General features: G+C 37.2%; 1 protein-coding gene across 1 annotated transcript in view; it reads right to left on the minus strand.

Moving 5' to 3' along the window:
- The window catches only part of nlgn1 (neuroligin 1), a 709,352-nt gene that overhangs the window by 646,258 nt on the left and 37,827 nt on the right, over window positions 1-25,267 (minus strand). Inside the window, 1 exon segment of the mRNA XM_028794590.2 lies at window positions 6,480-7,278. Coding sequence (XP_028650423.1) covers window positions 6,480-6,969 — 490 coding nt within the window. The 5' untranslated portion in view covers window positions 6,970-7,278.

Here is a 25,267-nt window from a genome sequence, read left to right on the forward strand (position 1 = left end):
TACAATCTTCTGCTATATTGAAGGAAAGGGTTTTATTGGGTTGATTCCTCTTACTTGGGGCTGCATGTTGAGTTTGTACCCAGCTTAATGTACATCACATGTTTACTGTTTCTTTGCACACATGCATTCTGTTATATTTCAAGTTTTGAACTTCTTGGTATGTGATGTAACCTTATTGAAATCACCACACTACAAGAGCATAGTAAGAACTGTTTGCATTCAAAATTGTTGCATGTTACTTACCTAAAATTCTTCCAACCGTTTTTTGAAATAATTAAAAACATTTAAAAAAAATTATAAATTGAAACTGTTTATGTTGTCTTAACTATGTTAAACAATACATACACATATCTGGAGAATTCATAAATGCTACATCCAGCTTTTATATTGTTTGAAGCAGCTTTACTATATCACAGGAAAGGTTCATTACTCACCAAATAACATCATGCATATTTTACCACTGAAATGAAAAGCATACATTTGTTCAAACAGATAATTAAGAAAAAAAAAACAAAAAGATCAGTGTAGGATCAAAATCCAGCATTCACAATTAAGCAAGTAAAGCTTAGATATGCAGTAATGCAGATTATTCTATTCTCTGTGTATGTATTAAAGGAGGTAGACCTAAATACTCAGAGGACCTCTACAGCTCACGTAGGCTTTAAAAGGTGTGGTTAGGTGGATGAAACACCCCAAAAAGGGACTTGTCTAAGTGGTGCAAGTTAAATCATAAACTCACTACAACTTTGACTGGCTTACAGTCTTGGTGTGGTAGGGTGTAAATAGAGGATGATCTGCTAATTTAACACAAAAAAACATGATACAAGTAAGAGAGACAAAGATTATGGCATTTGTTTCAGACTTACTTCCTGATCTCTTTTTAGTCGGTCAAATTTTAGGAGTGTATGCAACTGATGGGGAACACTTAGCTGCAAATGCACTAATAGATTTCTCAGACTGAGACAGACAGTCAATGTTAAATACAAATGTCTCCATAGGAGCATTCTATAGAGTTGGTGTCTTATGTGCCTTCATCTGGATTTGAATGACAATTTTTGGTTGAAGGAACTTAAAGATTTGTTTCCTTGCATAGATGAAAATAGTGTGGGAGGGGACAGAGAAAACAGACAGTTTTGGATCCAAAGTGGGTGAATCGTTTTCCTCAGAACATAAAACATTTTATGATTTAAGTGGAAGTGCTAATTAACTACAAATTGTTATAGCATATGCTAAAGTAGCACCTCACTTTTCACGTCTATGGCACTGCCTCTTTATAAGATACTCTTAATAGTACTCACCTAGAACAATGAAGACTAGAGGTTTATACAAGGAGCCTTTATGATTGTCAGATTCTTTTATAAGAGAGTGTAATTGTCAGTCAGAGAAAATGCATGTCTGCTTTTATTTAATGCTGTTAAAGAGCCTGAATATAAGTATTAAACGTGTGATTGCCATGGTAGTTATATTTTGAGACAAGAATACAAATCACTTCTGTCAGGATGACCAAAGGATATGAAATCTACAACTTAAGAGAGAAAAAGCAGATATACTCTGAAACCTTGCCTCAAAAAATAAGGTCATGAAAAGAATTCTGCATATTAACACACAAACAGTATTCTTCCACTTTCAGGGAGAGACACAAGAAGAGGTTACTTTAAAGGAGAATTCATTGACTTTTTTGAAATTAATAGTTTAATAATTGATACCAGAGATAGTTCCAGCCCTTAAAAGTCAGCACTTCAATTAAGCTGGTTTTCTGGCCCAACAGATTGTGGGTGAACATATCTAGCTTTGTGGTTTGAACAGGCTCAAAAACTAAACAAACACTAAATGAGATGAGAGGCTTTCTTAAATCTCTCATACACAGCCAAACTGGAACAGCAGTTTAGTAAATAACTGCTGTGTGACAGGAACCTTGCCTACATTAAATGAGCACTGAAACTATATGTTTTAATGCATGGGAACATCATGTCCAATATATCCATGCCATGTGTTATTTGTGTGTTCAGAGCTTAGACTGAATCATATCAAATCATTGCTTTTCCCTTCATTATACTGGTAAGACAATGATTTTAACTTAAGTCCTCACTAAATTTATTAACACTTTTAACACAGCTTGCTAAAACTAAAAACCATCCAAGAATATTAGTCTTATTGAACATAGCTCACAGTAGTTTGTCCCCGTGTCACTGATGAAGAGTTTGGAAAGTAATTCATTCCTTGTTCATATAGCTTGACTCATAATGCTTATTTTTTTACTTTGTACACACTGGGTTTATACAAAGTATATTTTGTGAGAAGTTGATACAATCTTCTATATCCAAACAATTGTAGTAATCAAATCAAGCGTCATTCCTCCTGCACCAGAGAAGATTCATGCCAAAACAACATCTATGCTTCCAAAGGTCCAAGGTGCCTATTCTAGCCTAGGTATACACAGTAAAGTTTTATTGAGAGCTTTTTACCACAGAAGAAGACATTGCTTTGCTCATTATGTGCTGTGTTACCTGGTACAGGTAAGTTGAACATTAAACAATAAGTGGTTACTTTTTATTTACCAGTATGGATAAGCTATACACATGGATCAGTAAAAAATATTCTGTTTAGAAGATCCGTCTTGGACTCGTTATGCTAATGTAGTTGAATTTTTTTTTTCTTTAATTTAAATTTATTCTCTTTGGTGATAAAAAAGCATTCAACTTTGCTGAAGTTATCAAAAAAGTTTAAAAAGTAAAAAAGCATGGTCTCCACACTTGACAAAATGTTACTTGTACTGCTGTAGAACAAATTATCAATACAGCAAAAATATTTTTCAAAACATTTGCCTCAGTGGTATCACAAAGTATGGTATGCCAGCTGCATTGAATGTAGAAAAAAAATAGGAGCTGGCCCACAAAATGTCTCAATTAATATCGTTTTAGCGAGGCTGCTGCACTCAAGCAAGCGCAAGAACAAGCTGCTGGAAATTCAGCTTTGGAATTGCATTGTCAGTGGACGCATGCTAAGGAAAACGGAAAGCTTCAAGTAAAATAGAAATTAATTGCATCCTCCAAAGAATAAAACAAACATACATTTCTTGAGACATGAGATATAAATGCTAATCATTTTCTGAACATTTCACAACCATTGCCAGGGCAACAGCAAAACTGATCCACATTAGCATGAAGGCAATGTGTATACAGTTGAGCAAGCTTCAAATATTAAAATTGCTAAATAATAATAAAAAATTACCACATCATTCAAATGATTGCCATACTAAATATTCCTAGTCGAGTTGACTAAGGCTCTCAACATTAAGTCTTTGATGCTATTTGAGTAACCTAATTTGACTGAAACAAAAACATACTATTTGCTGTATTAGTTGCTAAATGTTGTCAATCCATATTTTTCATTCTAAAGATAAACAGTGTCAATTCTATCAGGTGTTTTTGTAACAGAAAAATGATCAAACTTTTGCTATAGAGCTGTATTTGATGAAATGGCTCACAGTGAGACACTTCTACTTGTCCCTAAATTAGCTCAAAGATGCTTATAGTTTCAATCGAAACTGAGACATAGAATAGTGTAGAAAACAATTACAGTTACATATATGATGACTCATTTACTTCAGCCAACACTTCTTATAATAAACAACTCACTTTGAAGACACCTCACCAACAAGAAAAAACAGCACTGATTAGAAGCAACACAAAAAGGACCATATACGTATATGGACTGTAGTCCACCACCACCACCTTGTATTTCATTTCCCCATGTTCATTTAAATTTTAGGTACAGTATATCATTTGACCATTTTTAGCTAGTTTACTTATTAAATAATCCACCTCAGTTTAAGTCACTTTTGCTTATCCTGGTAAGGATTGTAGAGGCAAAACACAAAAGACAGACTAAAGTAACTAATTTCAGAATAATTACATCACTGCTCACTATGAATATTAGGATGGAGGACAAAATTAGTTAGCATGTTCATAATATAGTCATAATGTACAAAGCAGCAAGAAAAACAATAATTTCAACACTTAAAAGCCCATGATCGGCTAACATACTGAAAATTCACTCATATTTGGAATAAACACAAATAGGAAGGCAGGGAAGAGACAAAAACCTAAAAGCTCAGTCCTGCACGCCTCTTTAATTTTTTTTCATTGAGCACCACATCGTATTAGAAAGTATACATACATTTTGCAATGGATACATGGTGAATTTATTGTATTGTTCAAAATTCAAAGAACAAGTGAGACAAAATTAATCACGTAACACAAGAACAGCAGACCAACTAAGTGCTCTTGATTGCTTTTTTATCCTTATTTACCATATTTTAGTCGGTTCAAAGATCATTTCTGTATTTGTTGACACAGTACTTCTTCTCATTTTCAAAATGGTTAATTAATGAGTCAGAGTTATTGCATAAAATCCTCAAGAGAGCATTAGCCGAGACCCCTATGAGCAAAATAACTGACAGTGTTAAAATGAAGCATGAGCAGGTGTATCTGGATTGGAGAGATTTCATTGGACTGCACTGGCTGTATGTTTTAGGAAAAGGTTTAGCACTTGCAGTGCATTTTTGTATTCTCTGCTTGCCAAGTTCAGCAAAGTGGATTTCGCAAGCATATATCATGTCTTGTTACGGGAACTCAAACTAGTCCCTCTGAGTTGGGTCAAAAAAGTACTAATTTGATACAGAAGAGTGTAACCCTTTATAGTTTTTCAAGAGTTAAAAAAGATAAAACCTAAATACAATGCTCAGATTTATTTTTTTCAAGATAGGACAATTTTTTTTTTTGATAGATGGAGCAGGAATGATCAATTCTGTGAGGGATTGGGTGACCTGTTGTCTACATCCAGACGTATTCAGCTGTCTGTGTACTGTTGTCGGTGTGGCAGGGAAAAGGAGAAGTCATACTTGTTGGTGTGTGTGCGTGTGTGTCGGAATTTGGAAGTGATCAGTGAGGAACAAGTGGGAGGGGAGGTGCAAGGAGAGTAGGTTCAGGGAAGGGTCAGCTACTCACCTCATTGACCAGGTGAGGCAGTGAAAGCAGAGGCACAGATTGCAGAAAAGCTTACAGCTACTTGAGTCCCAGTCTCCCCTGCAGGTGTCACTGCAGGCAAGGACGTGTGAAGCGCCTCTTAATAGGCATTCTGGGAGAACTTACAGGAGGATAAAAAATAAAAAATAAAAAAAAAACCAGAGCAGAGTTTGTAATTCATCTGAATGGACATCTGATTTATTAAAAGACTCGAAAAATTTTTCAACTGGCAGAAAACATTTTTATTTTACCCCTTTGTCCACTATCCATTAGACTTGCCTCAGTATGCCGAGTCGATTTTTACAATAAATAAATTCTCATTTAAAACAGACCCTTTCCTGTTTATAAAAAAAAAAAAAAAAATCTGCAACAATTATAAGTTATACTTTTCCTCCAAACCGTATACATCTTATCAAGGTTTCTGTCAACGGCTTTCCACTGCACATAGATAGCCTGCTACAGTTTCTGTGGCCTACTGCCCTCGAAGGACATTATCTTGATGAAATCATGATCAATACAGCTAGTGTAAGCCAATGGAACTGAGAGACAATTCATTTTAATTGAAGCTATGCTTTGCAAGTGCATCGTCTTCAAATCAAATTCCAAGTCATTGCTTTCCAACTACATCTTGGAAATGTCTCACCCATTTGCTGAAAATTTTCCGACCGTTCAACCTCGCACTCTATGTGGTGTCCCTATTATCTCCCCAAACCTCCCATCCTTCATTTTTCTTTTTGAGGGATATACTGTACAAGCTCTTCTGTGGCACAGATTTTTTGTTTTATTTTTTTTTCTTTGCTTTTTTGCGTGCGTTTTATACATACCTCCTTTTCTACAAATTTTCTTGCCGGGTTTCCTGGCACATTCCTTGGATATTCTTTTTACTGCAAAATGAATAGAAGACTAAAAAATAACATGGAGCTCCATTATGAACAGTAGGAGCATGCAACACCACTATTTGGCTTTTTAAAAATAAATATAGAAATATATTTAGATTTGTCTGCTTTTTTTTTTTCTTTACTTCTCTCTTAATTTTTTTTTTTTATAATTATCATCATACTTTCTGAATTAGAAGCTGGCAGATAGTATGTACTATCCCCAAGTCACTGAGCCTGCACACCCAATGAACAAATGATGGACGTTTTTAGTCTTTGTTTAATATGGAGGGGGAAGAAGGAACTATTTTCCACGTGAATGGACGTGCCGTGACAGACAAAAAAAAAAAAAAAAAAAATGAGCATGGATGACGAAGTTAGGAAACAGATGTTCACACACACACACACACACACTCTCACACTCAGACACACAGAGACATGTGTACTGTAAGCAGCTACATGCACATATAAAATTCACAAGGCATGCACAATACATGCTTCAAATAATATTTAAATAATGAGTTAGAAAAATAATAATTAAAACAAAAAAGGTCCCGTGTTCCTGTTGTAAACTCACCATCCTCTGTTGGAACATAGATATTTAAGAAAAGGCAGTCTTCACTCTGGTCTTGAACATAACTTGTAACTATGTCCAAATTATTTGTGAACCACACAGGAAGCATAACCTCTGGCAGCCTTCCTTCCAAGATATTCTGGGGACAAACTGGGGCAAACTGGGTAGCATTGCGTATTTCAGACCAAGGGACTGGTGGCTCCGGGGGCTGAAACCGGCGCTCTCCAATTGGAGGTGCAGCATACGGAACACCAAGAAACTGTATAACTGGGCCCAAAATTTCATTGTTGAGTTCCTTTTTAAATCCTCGCAATTTACCATAAGTGGTTGTTACCACTGGGTCCGATTCATCAAGCTTCTGGGATGAGACAACAGCTGCCTGCAGCGTAAATCCAAGTATCCAGAGGACAAAAGTGACATCCACTCCTGAGTGTAGCTGCACCTTCATCACCCGCCACATATAGTTAAATCCTGGTGATTTCTGAAGTGACATCGTCCAAAATTATTTCTGTATAGCTGCACTAAAAGCAATCCTATTTATATCCACTTGCAAGACAGGGCAATCTAAGCAAAGGTATCAAACCCCCAGAACACAATGCTGTCAAAATCTCAAAGGCTTTTCGCATGGCAAGTATTTCCCATTGATTTCACAGTTATTGGAGCGGCATCTTCACAAGGCGCTATTTATCAGGCCACATCCTATCGACAATTCTATTTTCCATTCTGGCAATATGAACAGCGTAGCCATTTACTGCAGATTTTCCTCGTATAAATCAAATCCAGTTAGCTGCAGGTCTATATCCTGTAGGAAATAAAAATAAGTCATTAGTATAAGAGAAAAAGATGGACAGAGCAGGGTTTCATTAGCTTTTACTATCTTTTCTATTGACGACAAGTTGACCCATTAGACATTGCTGCCTGAGTATGACAGCACATCCATCATTCAAAGGTCTACAGCTGTTTAACTATTGATAGAGGGCCCTTTCATGTGAATATACCATTGGATTATTTCAAATAAGACAAAAGCAGTCAGACAATGAGCAATATAACTCTTATACAAGTCATATTTAGGAAAACAAATCAAAACAGCTGAGGCGTTGTTGTACATACACATGCATATACTGTACGAGTACACAGTATGTGCTTCCTTTACTTATTTACCCTTCCCATTTTTTGTCTCATTTTAACAAACATGCACGAAAGACCTGAGAAACTGCCCAATGAGGGCAACAAACTCCAACCCTCCCATTTCACTGACAGAGGTCAGTTCTGGAGAAAGCAAACTGTAGAGCAGAGCTCCCGCCACAGAACAGACCTCACTACAGATCCTTGATCCTACTTGATTATTTCTCTTTTGGCATTATTTTGAGATTTTATGTTATTCCACATGCTTTTGAGCGGCTCTGGAGACTATGAATATTAAACAGGGTGAGCCAGTTGGTGCTCCAACATTTCTTCTGTGACCTGTGTGTTCCCTCAGCCAACAATATTTCATACAGACACACACACACATGTATATATTATAATATATTATTATATATATATATATATATATATATATATATATATATATATATACATACACACACACACACACACACACACACATACACACACACATATCTATATCTATACTAATAAAAGGCAAAGCCCTCACTGACTGACTGACTGACTCATCACTAATTCTCCAACTTCCCGTGTAGGTGGAAGGCTGAAATTTGGCAGGCTCATTCCTTACAGCTTACTTACAAAAGTTAGGCAGGTTTCATTTCGAAATTCAAAGCGTAACGGTCATAACTGGAACCTCTTTTTTGTCCATATACCGTAATGGACTGCAGCTCTCTGGCCGTGGGAGGTGGAGTTGCGTATCGCGTCATCACGCCTCCCACGTAATCATGTGAACTGACTGTGAACGCAGTACGTAGAAAACAAGGAAGAGCCCCAAAGAGCGCTGAAGAAAACATTCATTACACAATTGAGAACAATAAGAAGCGAGCGAGTGACGCATACAAGCATATTCATAAGTGCAGCTACTGTGGAAACAAGCTTGCACGACTTGGTCATATTACAACCGGAGTGCTGAACTGACAACATGTTATACAAAGAGAACTATAACAATTGTAATAAACGAACAATAAAACAGCGGAGAACCCGTGGATTAAATAAAAAGGCTGCTTCCTTGGCGAAGCAAGGAAAAAGGATGGCCTTATATGGCGATCATTTATAAAACAGCGGAGAAGCTGTGTAAAGACTGCTTCACAAAAAAACAGCAGAGCGCCTTATATGAGCAGGCAGTCAGCTAAAGAAGGGAATCAATAAATAACTATAATCGTAATAAACGAACAAAAAATAGCGGAGAATCCGCGGATTACATAAAGGAAATGGGTACCTCAACAGAAAAGTGAGTCTCAAATACTTACACAATAACTATAACAATCGTAATAAACGAACAATAAAACAATACAGAACCGCTAAGCAAGGAGAAAGGACGGCCTTATATGGCGTTCGTTTATAAAACAGCGGACAGGCTGTGTAAAGGCAGCTTCACAAAAAAACAGATCCTTAACAAATTGTTATTGGTATATTTTCCCTCAATTTAAAAAGGTTTTCTTTTCTTATTAATTAAAATTTAAAAGCAATACTTCACCGCTGCAAAGCGCGGGAATTTTGCTATATGCAGTGAGTGTGTACGCCTGATGAGCCCAGAATTAGGGCGAAACACGTGTCGCGTACTCTTTGCATTATTTGACAGTAAACTATTTTCAACCATTCTATGATCTGCTTCTCACAACTCAAGGCACCGTGGCGGATGTTAGCTGACTTGCTGGCCAACCACAAGCGTTACCTGGTAGGTAACCACCCATACAATCAGATTGTGATGCTGACTACGAATGCCATGAATGTAATTACCCCGATCTACATGCTGTCAAATAAACGAACCACACGCCGTGGCGCAATGTTAGGGGCTTCGCCTCTAGCGCTGACGTCCGAGGTTCGATTCCCTTAAGGGGGTGCAGTGAGTGTGTACGCCTGATGAGCCCAGAATTAGGGCAAAACACGTGTCGCGTACTGTTTGCATTATTTGACAGTAAACTATTTTCAACCATTCTATGATCTGCTTCTCACAACTCAAGGCACCGTGGCGGATGTTAGCTGACTTGCTGGCCAACCACAAGCGTTACCTGGTAGGTAACCACCCATACAATCAGATTGTGATTCAGACTATGAATGCCGTGAATATATATATATATATATATATTATATATATATATATATATATATATATATATATATATATATATATATGTGAATGTATGTATGTATGTATGTATGTCTATATTTATATATATATGTGCATATGTATATATGTGCATATATATGTAGATATGTATATATTTATGTGTATATATATATATATATATATATGTAGATATGTAAATTTGTATATGTATATATATATGTATATGTGGATGTGTATATATATATTGTCACACACGTGCGCATGGGAGGCAGCTAAAGGGCTTGAGGGACGGCAGTTCTGAGACATACCGGGAGGTGGCAGAGTGCACTGACTCTTTTTCTCTCTTGCCTGCAGACCGTTCCCGGGAGATTCCACCTGGCTCTCGTGACATCATTTCCGGGACCGAGCCAATGGAAGGGGACCTGAATGGCTCCGACCCCTCTGACGTCATGTCCTGGCTCGGTCCAATGGAGAACGAACACATCCCTGATCCTTATGACCTCACTTCCTGTCTTCCCCTTTAAAACCCTGCCCTCTTTCCTAATTCCTCAGTCTGGTTTTGGACTCGTTTGTATGCACTTCAGCGCTATTATTATTCACTTCAGCTTTGCAGCCAAGGATTTCGAGATTATACGGGTGGCTGCCCCAAACCTTTATCAGAGTATGTCTGATTCTTTTACAATATGTATATATATATGTATATGTATATATATGTTTACATAACCTCTTTAACACATTACTTCTCCGCTGCGAAGCGCAGGTATTTTGTTAGTCTATACTAATAAAAGGCAAAGCCCTCACTCACTCACTCACTCACTCATCACTAATTCTCCAACTTCCTGTGTAGGTGGAAGGCTGAAATTTGGCAGGCTCATTCCTTACAGCTTACTTACAAAAGTTAGGCAGGTTTCATTGCGAAATTCAAAGCGTAACAGTCATAACTGGAACCTCTTTTTTGTCCATATACAGTAATGGACTGCAGCTCACTGGCCGTGGGAGGTGGGGTTGCGGGGGTTGCGTATCGCGTCATCACGCCTCCCACGTAATCACGTGGACTGACTGTGAAGGAGAAAGGACGGCCTTATATGGCGTTTGTTTATAAAACAGCGGACAGGCTGTGTAAAGGCAGCTTCACAAAAAACAGATCCTTAACAAATTGTTATTGGTATATTTTCCCTCAATTTAAAAAGGTTTTCTTTTCTTCTTAATTAAAATTTAAAAGCAATACTTCACCGCTGCGAAGCCCCTCTAGCGCTGACGTCCGAGGTTCGATTCCCGTAAGGGAGTGCAGTGAGTGTGTACGCCTGATGAGCCAAGAATTAGGGCGAAACACATGTCACGTACTCTTTGCATTATTTGACAGTAAACTATTTTCAACCATTCTATGATCTGCTTCTCACAACTGAAGGCACCGTGGCGGATGTTAGTTGACTTGCTGGCCAACCATAAGCATTACCTGGTAGGTAACCACCCATACAATCAGATTGTGATTCAGACTACGAATGCCGTGAATGTAATTACCCCGCTCTGCATGCTGTCAAATAAACGACCCACACGTCGTGCCGCAATGTTAGGGGCTTCGCCTCTAGAGCTGACGTCCGAGGTTCGATTCCCGTAAGCGAGTGCAGTGATTGTGTACGCCTGATGAGCCAAGAATTAGGGCGAAACACGTGTCGCGTACTCTTTGCATTATTTGACAGTAAACTATTTTCAACCATTCTATGATCTGCTTCTCACAACTGAAGGCACCGTGGCTGATGTTAGCTGACTTGCTGGCCAACCATAAGCGTTACCTGGTAGGTAACCACCCATACAATCAGATTGTGATTCAGACTACGAATGCCATGAATGTAATTACCCCGATCTACATGCTAGAGAAAACCTCAATGAAGAAGAAACAGTGTGTAAGCATACATATTAACACATGTGCAATTAAACGTGTGCATTTACGGGGTGATTTCTCAGGCTTAAAAGCTCGCCTTTTATTAAAAAAGTAAATGCAAACTGTTTTCATTCTGAAGGGCACAAACCACGTTGGATTTCAGCCGTTAAACGTGCAAAAATGTCGGTACACCAGATAAATAAGCGCAACATATTATCAGTTGTATTGTATGCTAACAATACATATAGAAATGTGTTAATCGTTAACTAATAGTATGGGATGGTGTTTTTCAACTTAGCTAAAAATGCCGATGGAGACCAGAACTGCTTTGGAAAAATATGAACACCTTGGGGCCGATCTGGAAGAAGGTAGCGCAGCGCCTTGATTTAAACGATTCCATGTCTTGGTGGGTTTGCGTAGCTTATTGTCAATATCTTTACACCTGTTTTTAAGACTTATTGACTGAAACGGGCTTTCGCGAAAAAAGTTAGGGCTTTGCTACAGGATACACCCTCCACAAGTTAAGGAAGTTAAAATAAAGGTATATATTTCTGTTTTATTTAAACCTTTTAAGTTCGTATGCATAGCCCCATTTGGCTGTTTTAGTTTTTTTTTTCTTTCTTCAGTAATACTTAATCTCCTTAAAGAAAAACAACATATGCATTTTACTTTTTTTGTATCTTTTTAGTAATATTTTAGTGTAAAAGGATAACCATTATTTAAACCTTTTATGTTACTTTATAAAGTTATTTTACACAATGTTGAAAAATTAATAAGAAAGCTACATATTTTGGCAGCTGCTGCTTTAATCTTCAATGAAATGAAAAAAGCTCTCCAAGAGAAAACCTCAATGAAGAAGAAACAGTTTGCACTAAAAAGGAGAAACCCTCATTATAAAGTTTTGCTGCAGATGACTTAACTGAAAATAAATGAATAGTTCCTATGTGTATAATACATATTTATCTATTTGACTTATGCCTTTATTCCAGCAACTTGCAACATCTGAGGTACAATTTGTTACATTACTTTTGTTTTTTGCAGCACAGGCAGGTGAAGTGACTTCCTCAGGGTCACACAGTGGTGTCAGTACCAGGATTTGAACTGCCAAGCTCCGGGTTTGCTAAAATATTACGGAAGAAAGAAAAAAACGAAAACGGGCAAATGGGGCTATGCATACAAATGTCCATCCATCCATTATCCAACCCGCTATATCCTAAATACAGGAGCCAATCCCTGCCAACACAGGGCACAAGGCAGGAAACAAACCCGGGCAAGGTGCCAGCCCACCGCAGGGCGCACACACCTACACACACCCACACACCAGGGACAATTTAGAATCGCCAATGCACCTAACCTGCATGTCTTTGGACTGTGGGAGGAAACCGGAGTACCCGGAGGAAACCCAGACAGACACGGGAAGAACATTCAAACTCCACGCAGGGAAGCGAATCCGGGTCTCTTAACTGGCACCTTTCACTGTGCCACCATGCCGCCTGCATACAAACTTAAAAGGTTTAAATAAAACAGAAATGTATACCTTTATTTTTACTTCCTTAACTTGTGGAGGGTGTATCCTGTAGCAAACCCCTAACTTTTTTCATGAAAGCCCCTTTCAGTCAATAAGCCTTAAAAACAGGTGTAAAGCTAAACTTGCAGCACCGCTATATAAGGCCGTCCTTTCTCCTAGCTTAGCGGTTCTGTATTCTTTTATTGCTCGTTTATAAAGATTGTCATAGTTATTGTGTAGCTATTTGAGACTCACTGTTCTGTTCAGGTACCCATTTCCTTTATGTAGTCCGCGGATTCTCCGCTATTTTTTGTTCGTTTATTATGATTATAGTTATTTATTGATTCCCTTCTTTAGCTGACTGCCTGCTCATATAAGGCGCTCTGCTGTTTTTTTTTGAAGCAGCCTTAACACAGCTTTTCCGCTGTTTTATAAACGAACGCCATATAAGGTCTTCCTTTTTCCTTGCTTCGCCAAGGAAGGAGCCTTTTTATTTAATCCACGGGTTCTTCGCTTTTTTTTTTTTCTTGTTTTACGATTGTTATAGTTCTGTTTGTATACCACGTTGTCAGTTCAGCACTCCGGTTGTAATATGACAAAGCCGTGCAAGCTTGCTGTTAAGAATGCAACGTATAGTTGTACAGGAGAAAAGCAATCTTTCCTCAAATCAATGGCAACCTTTTGTAGGTCTATGAACTTAATTTAAACTTTAGGTTTACACGGTGCTTTGTTTCCAAAGTACCTGCACTCATGAATATGTCTGTATGCGTCAGTCGCTCAAATCCCCGCGCTTCGCACTGGCGAAGTACTGCTTTTAAATTTTTATTAAGAAGAAAAGAAATCCTTTTTAAATTGAGGGAAAATATACCAATAACAATTTGTTAAGGATCTGTTTTTTTGTGAAGCTGCCTTCACACAGCCTCTCCGCTGTTTTATAAACGAACGTCATATAAGGTCTTCCTTTTTCATTGCTTCGCCAGCGGAAACAGCCTTTTGTATTTAATCCACGGGTTGTCCGCTGTTTTTTTGTTCGTTTATTACAATTGTTATAGTTCTGTTTGTATACCACGTTGTCAGTTCAGCACTCCGGTTGTAATATGACCAAGCCATGCAAGCACACTCTTGAGAATGCAACGTATAGTTGTACAGGAGAAAAGCAATCTTGCCTCAAATCAATGGCAACCTTTTGTAGGTCTATGAACTTAATTTAAACTTTAGGTTTACACAGTGCTTTGTTTCCGACGTGCTGCGTTCAGTCAGTTCACGTGAGCCGCTGTCTTATGTGATGTTGCGATGTCCACAGCTTTATTTAATGTTAGCTAAGACCCGGCACTTAAAAGTTTCTCGCTACAGCAATTTTTAATCCGTTACAAAGTCATCCAAAGTCTCGTTTATACCTCGTGTCTTCTCACTAAACTTGTATCTCGCGAATATGGTATTGCAAACGGCAGCGGGAGCGTTTCTCATTAAACTTGTATCTCGCGAATATGGTATTGCAAACGGCAGCGGTAGCGTTTCTATAAACTTAATTTAAACTTACGTTTTACACCGTGCTTTGTTTCTGCAGTGATCACTCGTGCTGCATTCTTTAGGGCTCTTCCTTGTTTTCAGTTCACGTGATTACGTAGGAGGCATGATGACGCGATACGCGACTCCGCCTCCTCCATTACAGTATATGGACAAAAAAGAGGTTCCAGTTATGATCATTACGCGTAGAATTTCGAAATGAAACCTGCCTAACTTTTGTAAGTAAGCTGTAAGGAATGAGCCTGCCAAATTATATATATATATATATAGTAGTGTGTGTGTGTATATAAAGAAAACTAAGATTACATGGGCAGCATTGAAAGATCTTGGTGTATCTGGTGCTATACCAAAATATAACATTTTACTTTTAAAATGACACCTAGAAAAAAGCTCCAACGGTCAGAACAGTAAATACAGTATACAGATTCAGTTTCATCCATCTGTCCATCCTAACATTGTTATACAGTCATCCCTGAGCTTCAAGTACAAAGCAGAAACTAACCTTATAGCGAGCCAGCCCATGAGAGAACATTCTCGGTCATAAACTGTCACTCACCCATGCAGCACCATTTAACTCGACGTTTACGATTTTTGGCACGGGAGAGATCTACAGTTGCATCAACACAAATGGGGAACCTGCAAACTCCTAACAGAATCTAGGCTTGGAATCAAAGTCTGGCTAATGGGGCTGTGAGGCAACAGTACTAGCAACTGTACTAACATGGATGATAAAATATTTTTAAATATAATGAGAAATGCTCCTTTCAAATTCATTAAGCTTATGATGTAGATTTCTGAGATTTTCTAGTATATGAGGTGGGTTCCAAAAATGGATGGATGGATTTTTAAAATACACTGCCTGGCCAAAAAAAAAGTCGTCACCTGGATTTAACTAAGCAAATAGGCACGAGTCTCCTATTGGATAATTACTGCATGGGTGATTATCTTTCAGCTGGCAACAAGTTATTTAACCCCAACTGGTGCAATGAGTTGCTTCTCATTTCTTAAACAACCATGTCGAAAGACACATCTCGTGGTCGTGGAAAAGATGTTAGTCTGTTTGAGAAGGGTCATATCATTGGCATGCATCAAGCAGAGAAAACATCTAAGGAGATTGCAGAAACTACTAAAATTGGGTTAAGAACGCATTATTAAAAACTGGAAGGATAGTGGGGACCCATCGTCTTCGAGGAAGAAATGTGGCTGGAAAAAAATCCTGAATGATCGTGATCGGCGATCACTTAAACATTTGGTGAAATCAAATCAAAGAAAAACAACAGTAGAACTCAGGTCTATGTTTAATAGTGAAAGTAAGAGCATTTCCACACGCACAATGCGAAGGGAACTCAAGGGATTGGGACTAAACAGCTGTGTAGCCATAAGAAAACCACTAATCAGTGAGGCAAACCAGAAAAAAAGGCTTCAATTTGCTAGGGAGCATAAAGATTGGACTCTGGAGTAATGGAAGAAGGTCATGTGGTCTGATGAGTCCAGATTTACCCTGTTCCAGAGTGATGGGCGCATCAGGGTAAGAAGAGAGGCAGATGAAGTGATGCACCCATCATGCAAGATCTTGGTGAAAAATTAATGCAACACTGGATGGAACTAAATCTTGTGACATTGCAGAAGCTTATCGAAAACAATGCCACAGCGAATGCGTGCCATAATCAAAGCTAAAGGCGGTCCAATGAAATATTAGAGTGTGTGACCTTTTTTTTTGGTGGCGACTTTTTTTTTGTCCAGGCAGTGTATGTGCTTCATATTTAGACAGATTTTGTTTATATTCACATGGCTTGCTCTGGGTTCCATATTTGACACCTAAATGGGGCAATTCATAAAGAAAAAAACTCACCAAAGCTGGAACTGTGTGTTTAAAAGTCACATTTGAAGTTATGAACTCTCTGCTTGGGGAAGAAATACAATTTGCATAATCAATTTAAACTCTGTCAACAAACCCAAGTCTTACTACAGCATGATTAGATTTTACTTTAACTGAGAAAAAACTGCTACACAAAAAAAATCACATAAATTGTCCATGTGATCACACTTTGATGTTCTATTATGCTTGAAATATTTATGTCGCCTAGTTTGTTATTTGGCAGTTTTCACTTCTTGGGCTTCTTTGGGCTGAACCTAGAATCGTAAGTAATAAACTGAATGCCATTTGGAAACTCCCACAATCCCATGTTACAGCTTTTTGAGACAGACTTTACTGTCATTTATAGTCAAAGAGATTAAAGTCAAAAATGATGCAGCCTCCATACTATATGATGTGGAATGAATGTGAATCTATAACGTGTGCTGGTTGGATAAAATATAGCACAAAATAAGAAGAGCAGTTAAGTTGAGATGCAGTGTTATTTTAAAAAAATGCTGATGAGCATAACGACTTCTGTATTATCACTAAACTCTTTTATGGTTCCCAATCTGTTTTATATTGGCTATAAAAATGTCCAGTTTAAAAAATATTATATTAACTTCCAAGCTCACTAAAGGCATTAAATTATATGTAGTGAAAGCAAAAAAAGCCTTTCAATAACATATGTGTATATACTTAGAGAAGATAAAAATAAAAATAACATCCCCCAGTGGACAATACATACAATTACTGCATAAACTAATATACAGTATGCACAAATAAATTTGCTATTTGTTCAATCACAATATATCATGTAATACTCCTGTCCTTCTAAAAATCAATCTTCTGAAGGCCATTTAAGTCCTCAATAAATGTTATGTTAGGTCAACTCCAAATGAAACTGAGCTACATTTGCAACCCATATACACATGGCTTATTTTAAAAGAGGGGAATACAATTACTTCTCATTAAGGTCTTCTGGTTCTTGTTATTTTGATAATTTATTGCCTTAATAATGAAGAACAAATACAAAATGTCATTCAAATTCAAAAGTATATATATAGTTCCAACAACCAAAACATTATTGCTGGACTTACCAGCCCAAGTGTTCTTTTACATCTCTAAGCAACTGCTTTAAGCAAAATGGTAGCTTACATAACATATTTTTGTAAAGACAAAATGTTTTAACCTGAATCTAGTTACAAGATCAAGAACCCAAGCTGGAACAAATGCTAGATGTCTCTTCAGGGGCTTGTTGTGAGGCTCATGTTTACAATATACTTTACTCAAAAATGCCCAATGAATTAAGTAAAGGAACACACTTCCATAAAAATAGGCTGTTTCAGCTAACACAGGACCTTCGTTTCTCTTCAGTGTGTACTTCCAAAACAATATAAAATTCTGACTGAAAGTGTCCACTTGGTTTAAATTTCAAACATTTTGTAGCCAACAGGTTTGTCACTTTTTTTTACATGTGAAAATTCAACCATCAATGTTGATAGAGATATGTAGAACTGTTACTGACAGTTTAGCATGTCTTTCTTGTACAAGATTCATATAATTTAGTTCAAACTGAGCAGTGTCTACCAGCAGATTGTGGGACACCTGAGACTGGTGGATAAATATCAGGTTTTGTATGAAGACAGTGGCTAAGAACCAACAATGAATGGTATGCCAGTTCATTTGCAGGCATATGGCCATATTCATTCACAGCAGAGTCGATTATATAGCTCTAATTAACCAAACCTGCACATCTTAGGAATTTGTATGGTTTGTCTGCGTGAGATTTTTTTCTAACACACAATGATCAGCCCAAGGAATAAAACCCACTCCCCAGGAGCTGAACGGTAGCAGTGCAAACTGTCAGGAATTTCCATTTCTTCTCTGTAGGAAAATATTTGATGTATTTTTGGAGGTCTACAAAGATTTTTTTGTTTTTATATTTATTTTTTATTTCTTCTCTGTAGGAAAATATTGGATGTATTTTTGGAGGTCTACAAAGATTTTTTGGTTTTTATATTTATTTTTTGTGAAGTCACCACAGTGCTATTCTGTACTGCCTCGCTTGATGATGACCCCAATGCATGTCTATCTCTGCAACGTCATGGCCAGTAGTTTGCAGTTACCATCCTTGCTATTAGTCATTTTATTCAGAGATCACAAGAAAATTTTGGTCTTCATTCCCTGCTTATTTACGATGGGAAAGGGAAGGTGCGGACATCGGTGTTTTGGATGAATTTTTCTAGTTAAGCACAAGAATCATATTTATTTTCTGACTTTGTTTCAAATAGATGATTTGGGTATGATGCTCAGTTTTGATTTCTCTTTTGGTTAGAACTTTGCGTGACTGTCATTTTTCTCTCGTAACCAATCAAATTTTTCTTATTTCACAGTTCTCATTTTCCCACTCCAATAATTATTTAAAAACAGCCAGGAAAACCAAGCCCGTTCACGGTGTATGAGCATAACATAAACCACTATACCACTCATAACTGTGTCTTAAACGTTCTCTTAAATGGTTTCCATTTGTGACCCTGTGTTCCACTGCAAGGATATGCTTTAAAACAACGTATCATCTGCACTTAAAAAATGTTTCCTACTTAGCAATCTGGAAAGCAACAGATGCAAGACACAAACCTACTGGTTTAGTCAAAGTCTTGACTTACTTAGGATGACATTATTCTACTTTCCTGTTTACTCACAAAATCATAGATTGCATTCATGGAAATTATGGTAGCTCTCTTCTGACACAATACTTAATAACTGTAGTTAGTAATGCCTTTGATAAACACTTTTTCTCGACTCTTGCATGCCAATATAACTTTTCTCCGTTAAAACTAAACTATTTTCCACACAGAGTTCATAATACTTATAAACCCCTCCTATGTATAATTTGTTAAATATACTGAAAATTAAATATAATTTGGCATATTCAGTGTATTAGTGACTACTAAGTAGCTAAGTGTGGTTGAATACGGATGTCTGCAATAAACTGGATTCCTAATAGTGTTCAGTGTCATAATTCAGCTGCACTAATAAGAACAATAAATACATTTTGTGATGTTCCAATGCCTGCAGCCATTGGCAGAACCTTCTGTTGGGATACCTTGTAGATATGTAACAGGTTGGAGTAAGAACATTGGCAAACCTTTTTATTCAAAAGCGTAACAAATGTTTATTAAAAAAAAATATCAAAGTGCAAAATGTTAATGTGCTTCAATAACTAACTCCTTTAAAAAACCAAGGTGTTCCAATAAATAAGCACTTTTAAATCACAGAGATCATTCACAAAACTATTCCTTCTTCCCTAAACCGAACATCCTGAATCCTCCTCACATAGGCTGCTGCATCTTGGTCTTCTACCATTGTCGGTCAACTGTAACTCAACTGGGCACATCACACTGTACACCGATACACCACGCTGTGGATCTACCTAAAGATATATTGCTCCCAAGGCCTCGCTCCACCGTCATCTGCTTAAATGTTGCCACTCCCATTAACCTCCACAATAGCCCCAGACATTGGCCCTGTTCCCTTTAAAAACCTCAACAGAGCTGATGGGGTTGGGCTTGATGAGTATTTTGGGAAGAAAGGACAGGACAGACATCTACAAAGCAATCACTTGTTTTCTTCTTATGGTTGTCTTTCCATCTTTGTCCCTTTGTGTTTTCTCTCTCTTGAACACTAAACATCTCCATTATCTTGTGGTCACCCCAGCTCACATTAGTTAATCATGCTGCTTCTTTGGAATTAACTAAAACACAAGCAAATGCACATATGATATGTGTGCTGCTTGTTGGTGGGTAAGCCATCAGGCTGTGCTTAAAAAATACTTAAACCAATAATAAATTAACTCAATAAAAATACCCCCAGACTTGTTTTACCACAATGAGTCATTAAAAAATACTTCAACAATAATAAGGACATCAGCATTTTTTGTTAAAAACATTAGCATAAGGAAAAGCCTAAGGTACTGTATGAAGCGTTATGGGTAAGCCTATAAAAGTTTTCATTTTGATTTATTTTATTTATTTTTGCTCAGCTGACCAGAAGAGCCTGTTTACAACAACTATCTTCTAATGAGCATAAAGAACTAGCCACCATAATGCAGGAATAAAAGGGAAAAAACAATACAATGCTGACAACAGTCCAAAAGCTAGAGTGAAACTAGAGCGAAAAGTAGGAAACAAATACCTTAAACAACAACGATAAAATATATCAAAATGGGAGAGTTTGGCTTTGCCAAGATTAGGGTAGCTATTTATGTCACTATGTCTGGGTCTCCTTCAATAGAAAAAATGACCACTGTGATGTTACATGCCAACATATGACCATGCTCACTCAAAACAAAACAAAGAAATACATGAAAACAATTCCACACTATAGCGTAAAAATACAGTGAAACCTTAGTTAATTAAGTAGATGCATTCTGGGACTTTAGTTTTATTGGAGGAAGATTTAACACAAAAGAGATTTAGGAACAGTAAAACTTCGACTACCTGCCAGGAGTTGGGACGGAGACGGTGACAGGTAAGATAAAAGACGGATAACAGAACAGCTACTTTAAAAATGATATATACAATAGATTAGGTTTAGTGAATAGTCGTACTTATTTACAAAACTATATTAACAAAATATAATATAGTATAAACAAAATTCATTAACTCCTATAATATTGTAACGAACAGCAATAAGAAAAGACACAACTCAGAAGTACTGGAGTTTTCTATGTTGTACTTGGAGTCTTCATTCCTTAACAAATGGTGCCCTGTCTTATACTCAGTTTTCTGGGCTATGGAGTACACCTCCGAAACAATAAAAGAAAGCTTTCCCTACCAATCAGTTTAGCTCCTGCAACTCACATTCTGCCTTTCTCTATACCGCAAAAACTTCTGCTTATTGTCTCCTGACATCCTACTCAAAACTTCCTTCCACCGGACCTTCCTTTTTTTCCTAACTTCTCCTGTCACTCATCTGCCTGCCCCTTACAGAAGAGAAGCCCTTCATTCAGTCCCATCACTTACACAGCATTGCAACCTTTCTGCTGCCCCACAGCGCATCACAAGCTGACTGCACATCACAACATATTAACAAAATATTACAGAATTTAAAAAGAAAATTACAGAACAGAAGAATATTAACGTTAATACAGAATAACATTACAGTTAGTGGTTTTCATTTTCAACATGTTTTTCAATTTTGTTGGCATCATGCTTTATATCATTCACTGCTGTTCTTCCTACTCTGTAAACTGAAGCAATACTTGAAGCACTTCACCGTTGGTAGAGTTGTTCCAATGTGCACTGCTCGCAGCGTACCGCACAGCAGTAGTAGTACAGTAATAGGTAGGCACTGGCATGCACAATTTTTTTTTTTTCCTTTGGCCCTGATGGTTAGCAGAAATTTATCGTGAATTGAGTGACATATAATCAGGGTTTAATTGTATGTATAATGATGAGGTTGTTTGAATGGGGTTTCTTCCTTGGCCACCCTATAATGCCATTGCTGGTGCACTGATTTTATATGGCTTTCCTTGCAGTTCCATACATTGTCATCTGCCTTGTTCATACATTCACGCCCATGACTGCACCTTGCACCTCATCTGGACTCAGAGGCAAGCGGGCGCCACCATTAAGGGTGAATTAGGCATTTGGTCTAGGGTGCAGATTATAAGGGGAAAGAACCCAGCAGGTTTGCTACCGTATAGTCACTTGGCACACTAATAAGCTTGGCCTAGGGCACAAAATAACCTAGAACGGGCACTGCTCAGATGCAACATTATCTGCTTCACTCTCCTTAAGAAGACTCACTGGTGTCCACAAACCTAAAACAACTTCCGGAGCAGAAAAGCATTCCTGAAGTGCTTTCAGGAAAGTGCTCTCTATCTGTACCCTTTCTTTCAAGCTCTTCACTAGCTTCTTTCATGACCAGGTGCTAATCCCAAAGATTCTGCTACGTGGCATTTTTTCTCTCCAGGTTCTATCCTCTTTATAATTTGCAGTATATTTTCTAAATATATCACTCTAAATTTTCTTGACATGCTGGACAAATAATAATAATTCCGCACCCACGCATTCTACAGCACACGCTATATTAATGACAGACAATGACTATTCTGTATAAGGAAGCTGCACAATGCCAGCACACTAGCAAACAGGTGCTTGAATTACTGTAGTGCATACTCCACAGCACATTTTATTTAGACTTTGTTATAAAGGAACTTCGTTCTCAGAGGATTTGTCAACGAAGGTTTCACTGTATATTCAGCTGACTGTAGAGCCTGGCATATTCTAAGCAATGCTGTCAGGATAGGATCTGGTATTCTGCAATCCTTAAATGAAATAAGTGGTTTTGGAATATCAATGGATGCATTAATATCTGCAGAATTTGTAACATTCTTTCTCTAGTTTATTCACATTTATGGAGAAGATGAAACATAGAACTCAACCACACTTGAAATCATTATGAACTGTGCAATTACACAATAACTGGAAAAAAAAAACAGTGAGAACTACTGCAGACATAAACTAGCTCTAAAAAGGACTGTGGTTAGTGCACCATACAGCATTGTGTATTGTTTCCAATATATATGGTAGGTGAAAAGCATTTTGCCCACATGTAGTTTTATATATTTTGAACACTAAACGTTTTCACCAGTTTTTGATTATTTTTTTTACATTTATTTTATATTCAAAATGAGAGTCAATGGCTGTAATAAACAATAAGGGCCGATTCAGAAGAAATGTGGCCAGAAGTGAATCATGCACTTCATGCTTGAAAATCTTCAGATGTTACTCAGTTGAAGCAGTTTGTGAAGGTGAAATAAAAAAGGGACAAATACAAGTAGATTTCTTTGCAGGTATCGTTCTAGAAAGAAAGGTGGAGAACTAAGTTATTGTATAAAAAGTTTTTCTGTTTCTTAAAAGAAAAGAAAAAAAAAACAGGCTACACATTACATGACTTTAATCAAAATTTACTGTTATTTTCCACTCAATTCGTCTTTCTTTTGCCTTTCTTTAATATTAGGATTTGGATAAATATTTGATAACATTCAACATCAGAATATGCAAAAATTCAGTAAATCCATCAGGGTGAGTAATTTTCCATGCCATCTTATAAGCTCTTGAGCCAATTAAGGGTTCAAGCAAGGTCATGACAGCCTGGTAATACACAAAATGATGGATTAATATTGTGCACAGAACATTTTATAGCAAGCACTGTGGCACAGCACTGAACCAAGCAATGAGGAACAACGGAGCACAACTAAAGAAACAAAATGCTGAATTCACCTATTCATTCATATGCATATCAACTATATATTTTGGAACCAGTAAGATTCTCCAGGGGGATACTGCAGAATACATAATTGGATTTTTTTTTGTTCATCTTTTATTACAATAATAAAATGGTCAAGGTCGGCCAGTATTACTTCATAATATGTAAAACAAATGACTGAAGAACAACAGAACTGTTTGAAAGAATGTATAATAATGGTGTCATCTATATAAGTAAGTGTACAGTGAAGATGCCCTGAGAATGGAGAAGACTAAATAATTTTATTTTTCCATTTTGTTTATATTTAAATGCATGTGTACTGCTTCAGCAATAAGAAAAAGAATGCCTTGAAATGCACTAGTGCCCCATCTACTGATGCTCTCTGTCTTGCATTTGAAAAAGCAGTGACAGGCAATGGCTTAGTGTTATTGAGTCCAGAAAATGAATGGATGAGTGAGAAGAGTAAAATAAACATGTAATAAAATACTGTGTGATGCCTGAAACAAGGAATGTTCTTTGCTGCTTACTCCTTCACGTAGAGAATTTAGCTACAAAGAGTATGTTTAATATATTAAAATCAATATGATTAATACAGAATTAGGCTTTGCAGCTTCCTCACAATTATTCAGGTGAAAGGTGGGAGTTACAAACGTAAGGTGTTGATGTGATCGTTCTAAACAGGCTGGCATGGTTTGACATTCACTGGCACTCGTGGACTTGGTTTACTGTCTTTTTATTTATTTGTTTTTTCAAAGACAGATATTGCTTTTTTGTTTAATATCATTCTAAATATGGGTCATACTTAAAAATAATAGTGATAATAAGATGTAACTGTATTAATTAGTAGAGTACAAAAAATACCGTATATACTCGCGTATAACTCAGGTCTTGAAACCCAAAAAATCGATCATAAAATCAGACCCCGACTTGTACACCCGTTCAAAAATACGACACTTAATTATTTTTTTTACATCTTCCTACTTCCTCCAATCTCACACCATTTTCTCAGACTCATCGAATTTTGTTGCAGCAGCTCAGTTACCAATGTCTTTCGCCACTTCAAAATCTTTTAAAATTAAAACCAATTTCATATTTTCTTCGGATTGCATGCTCCATTGTAGATAAGGGATGCTCTTATGATAAAAGAGTATGAGGGTGTGAGATACAAAAAAAAACACAAAACAGTGTAAACGTCACTTCAAAATAGTTCAGTTATTACCGTGTGGTCACGTAGGCACAATACATAGAAGAAAAAAAAAGGCAGTGTGCTCCATGGTTACTCTCTCAGGTGGCTGTTAGCATATCATAATCTCTTAGACCAATAGCATGAGTTTTCCGTATTCAACTTATACGACCGACTTTATAAAATACCAGAAATTATACTGTAAAATCAAGCCCGGACTTATCTGCAGGAGAACTTATATGCGAGTATATACAGTACATGTTTTCTAATAGCATTTTACAACCATGTAATTAAAAATTGACATCAATTAGGCTTATG

This window comes from Erpetoichthys calabaricus, chromosome 2, assembly GCF_900747795.2.
Source record: "Erpetoichthys calabaricus chromosome 2, fErpCal1.3, whole genome shotgun sequence".
NCBI classification, from domain to species: Eukaryota; Metazoa; Chordata; class Cladistia; order Polypteriformes; family Polypteridae; genus Erpetoichthys; species Erpetoichthys calabaricus.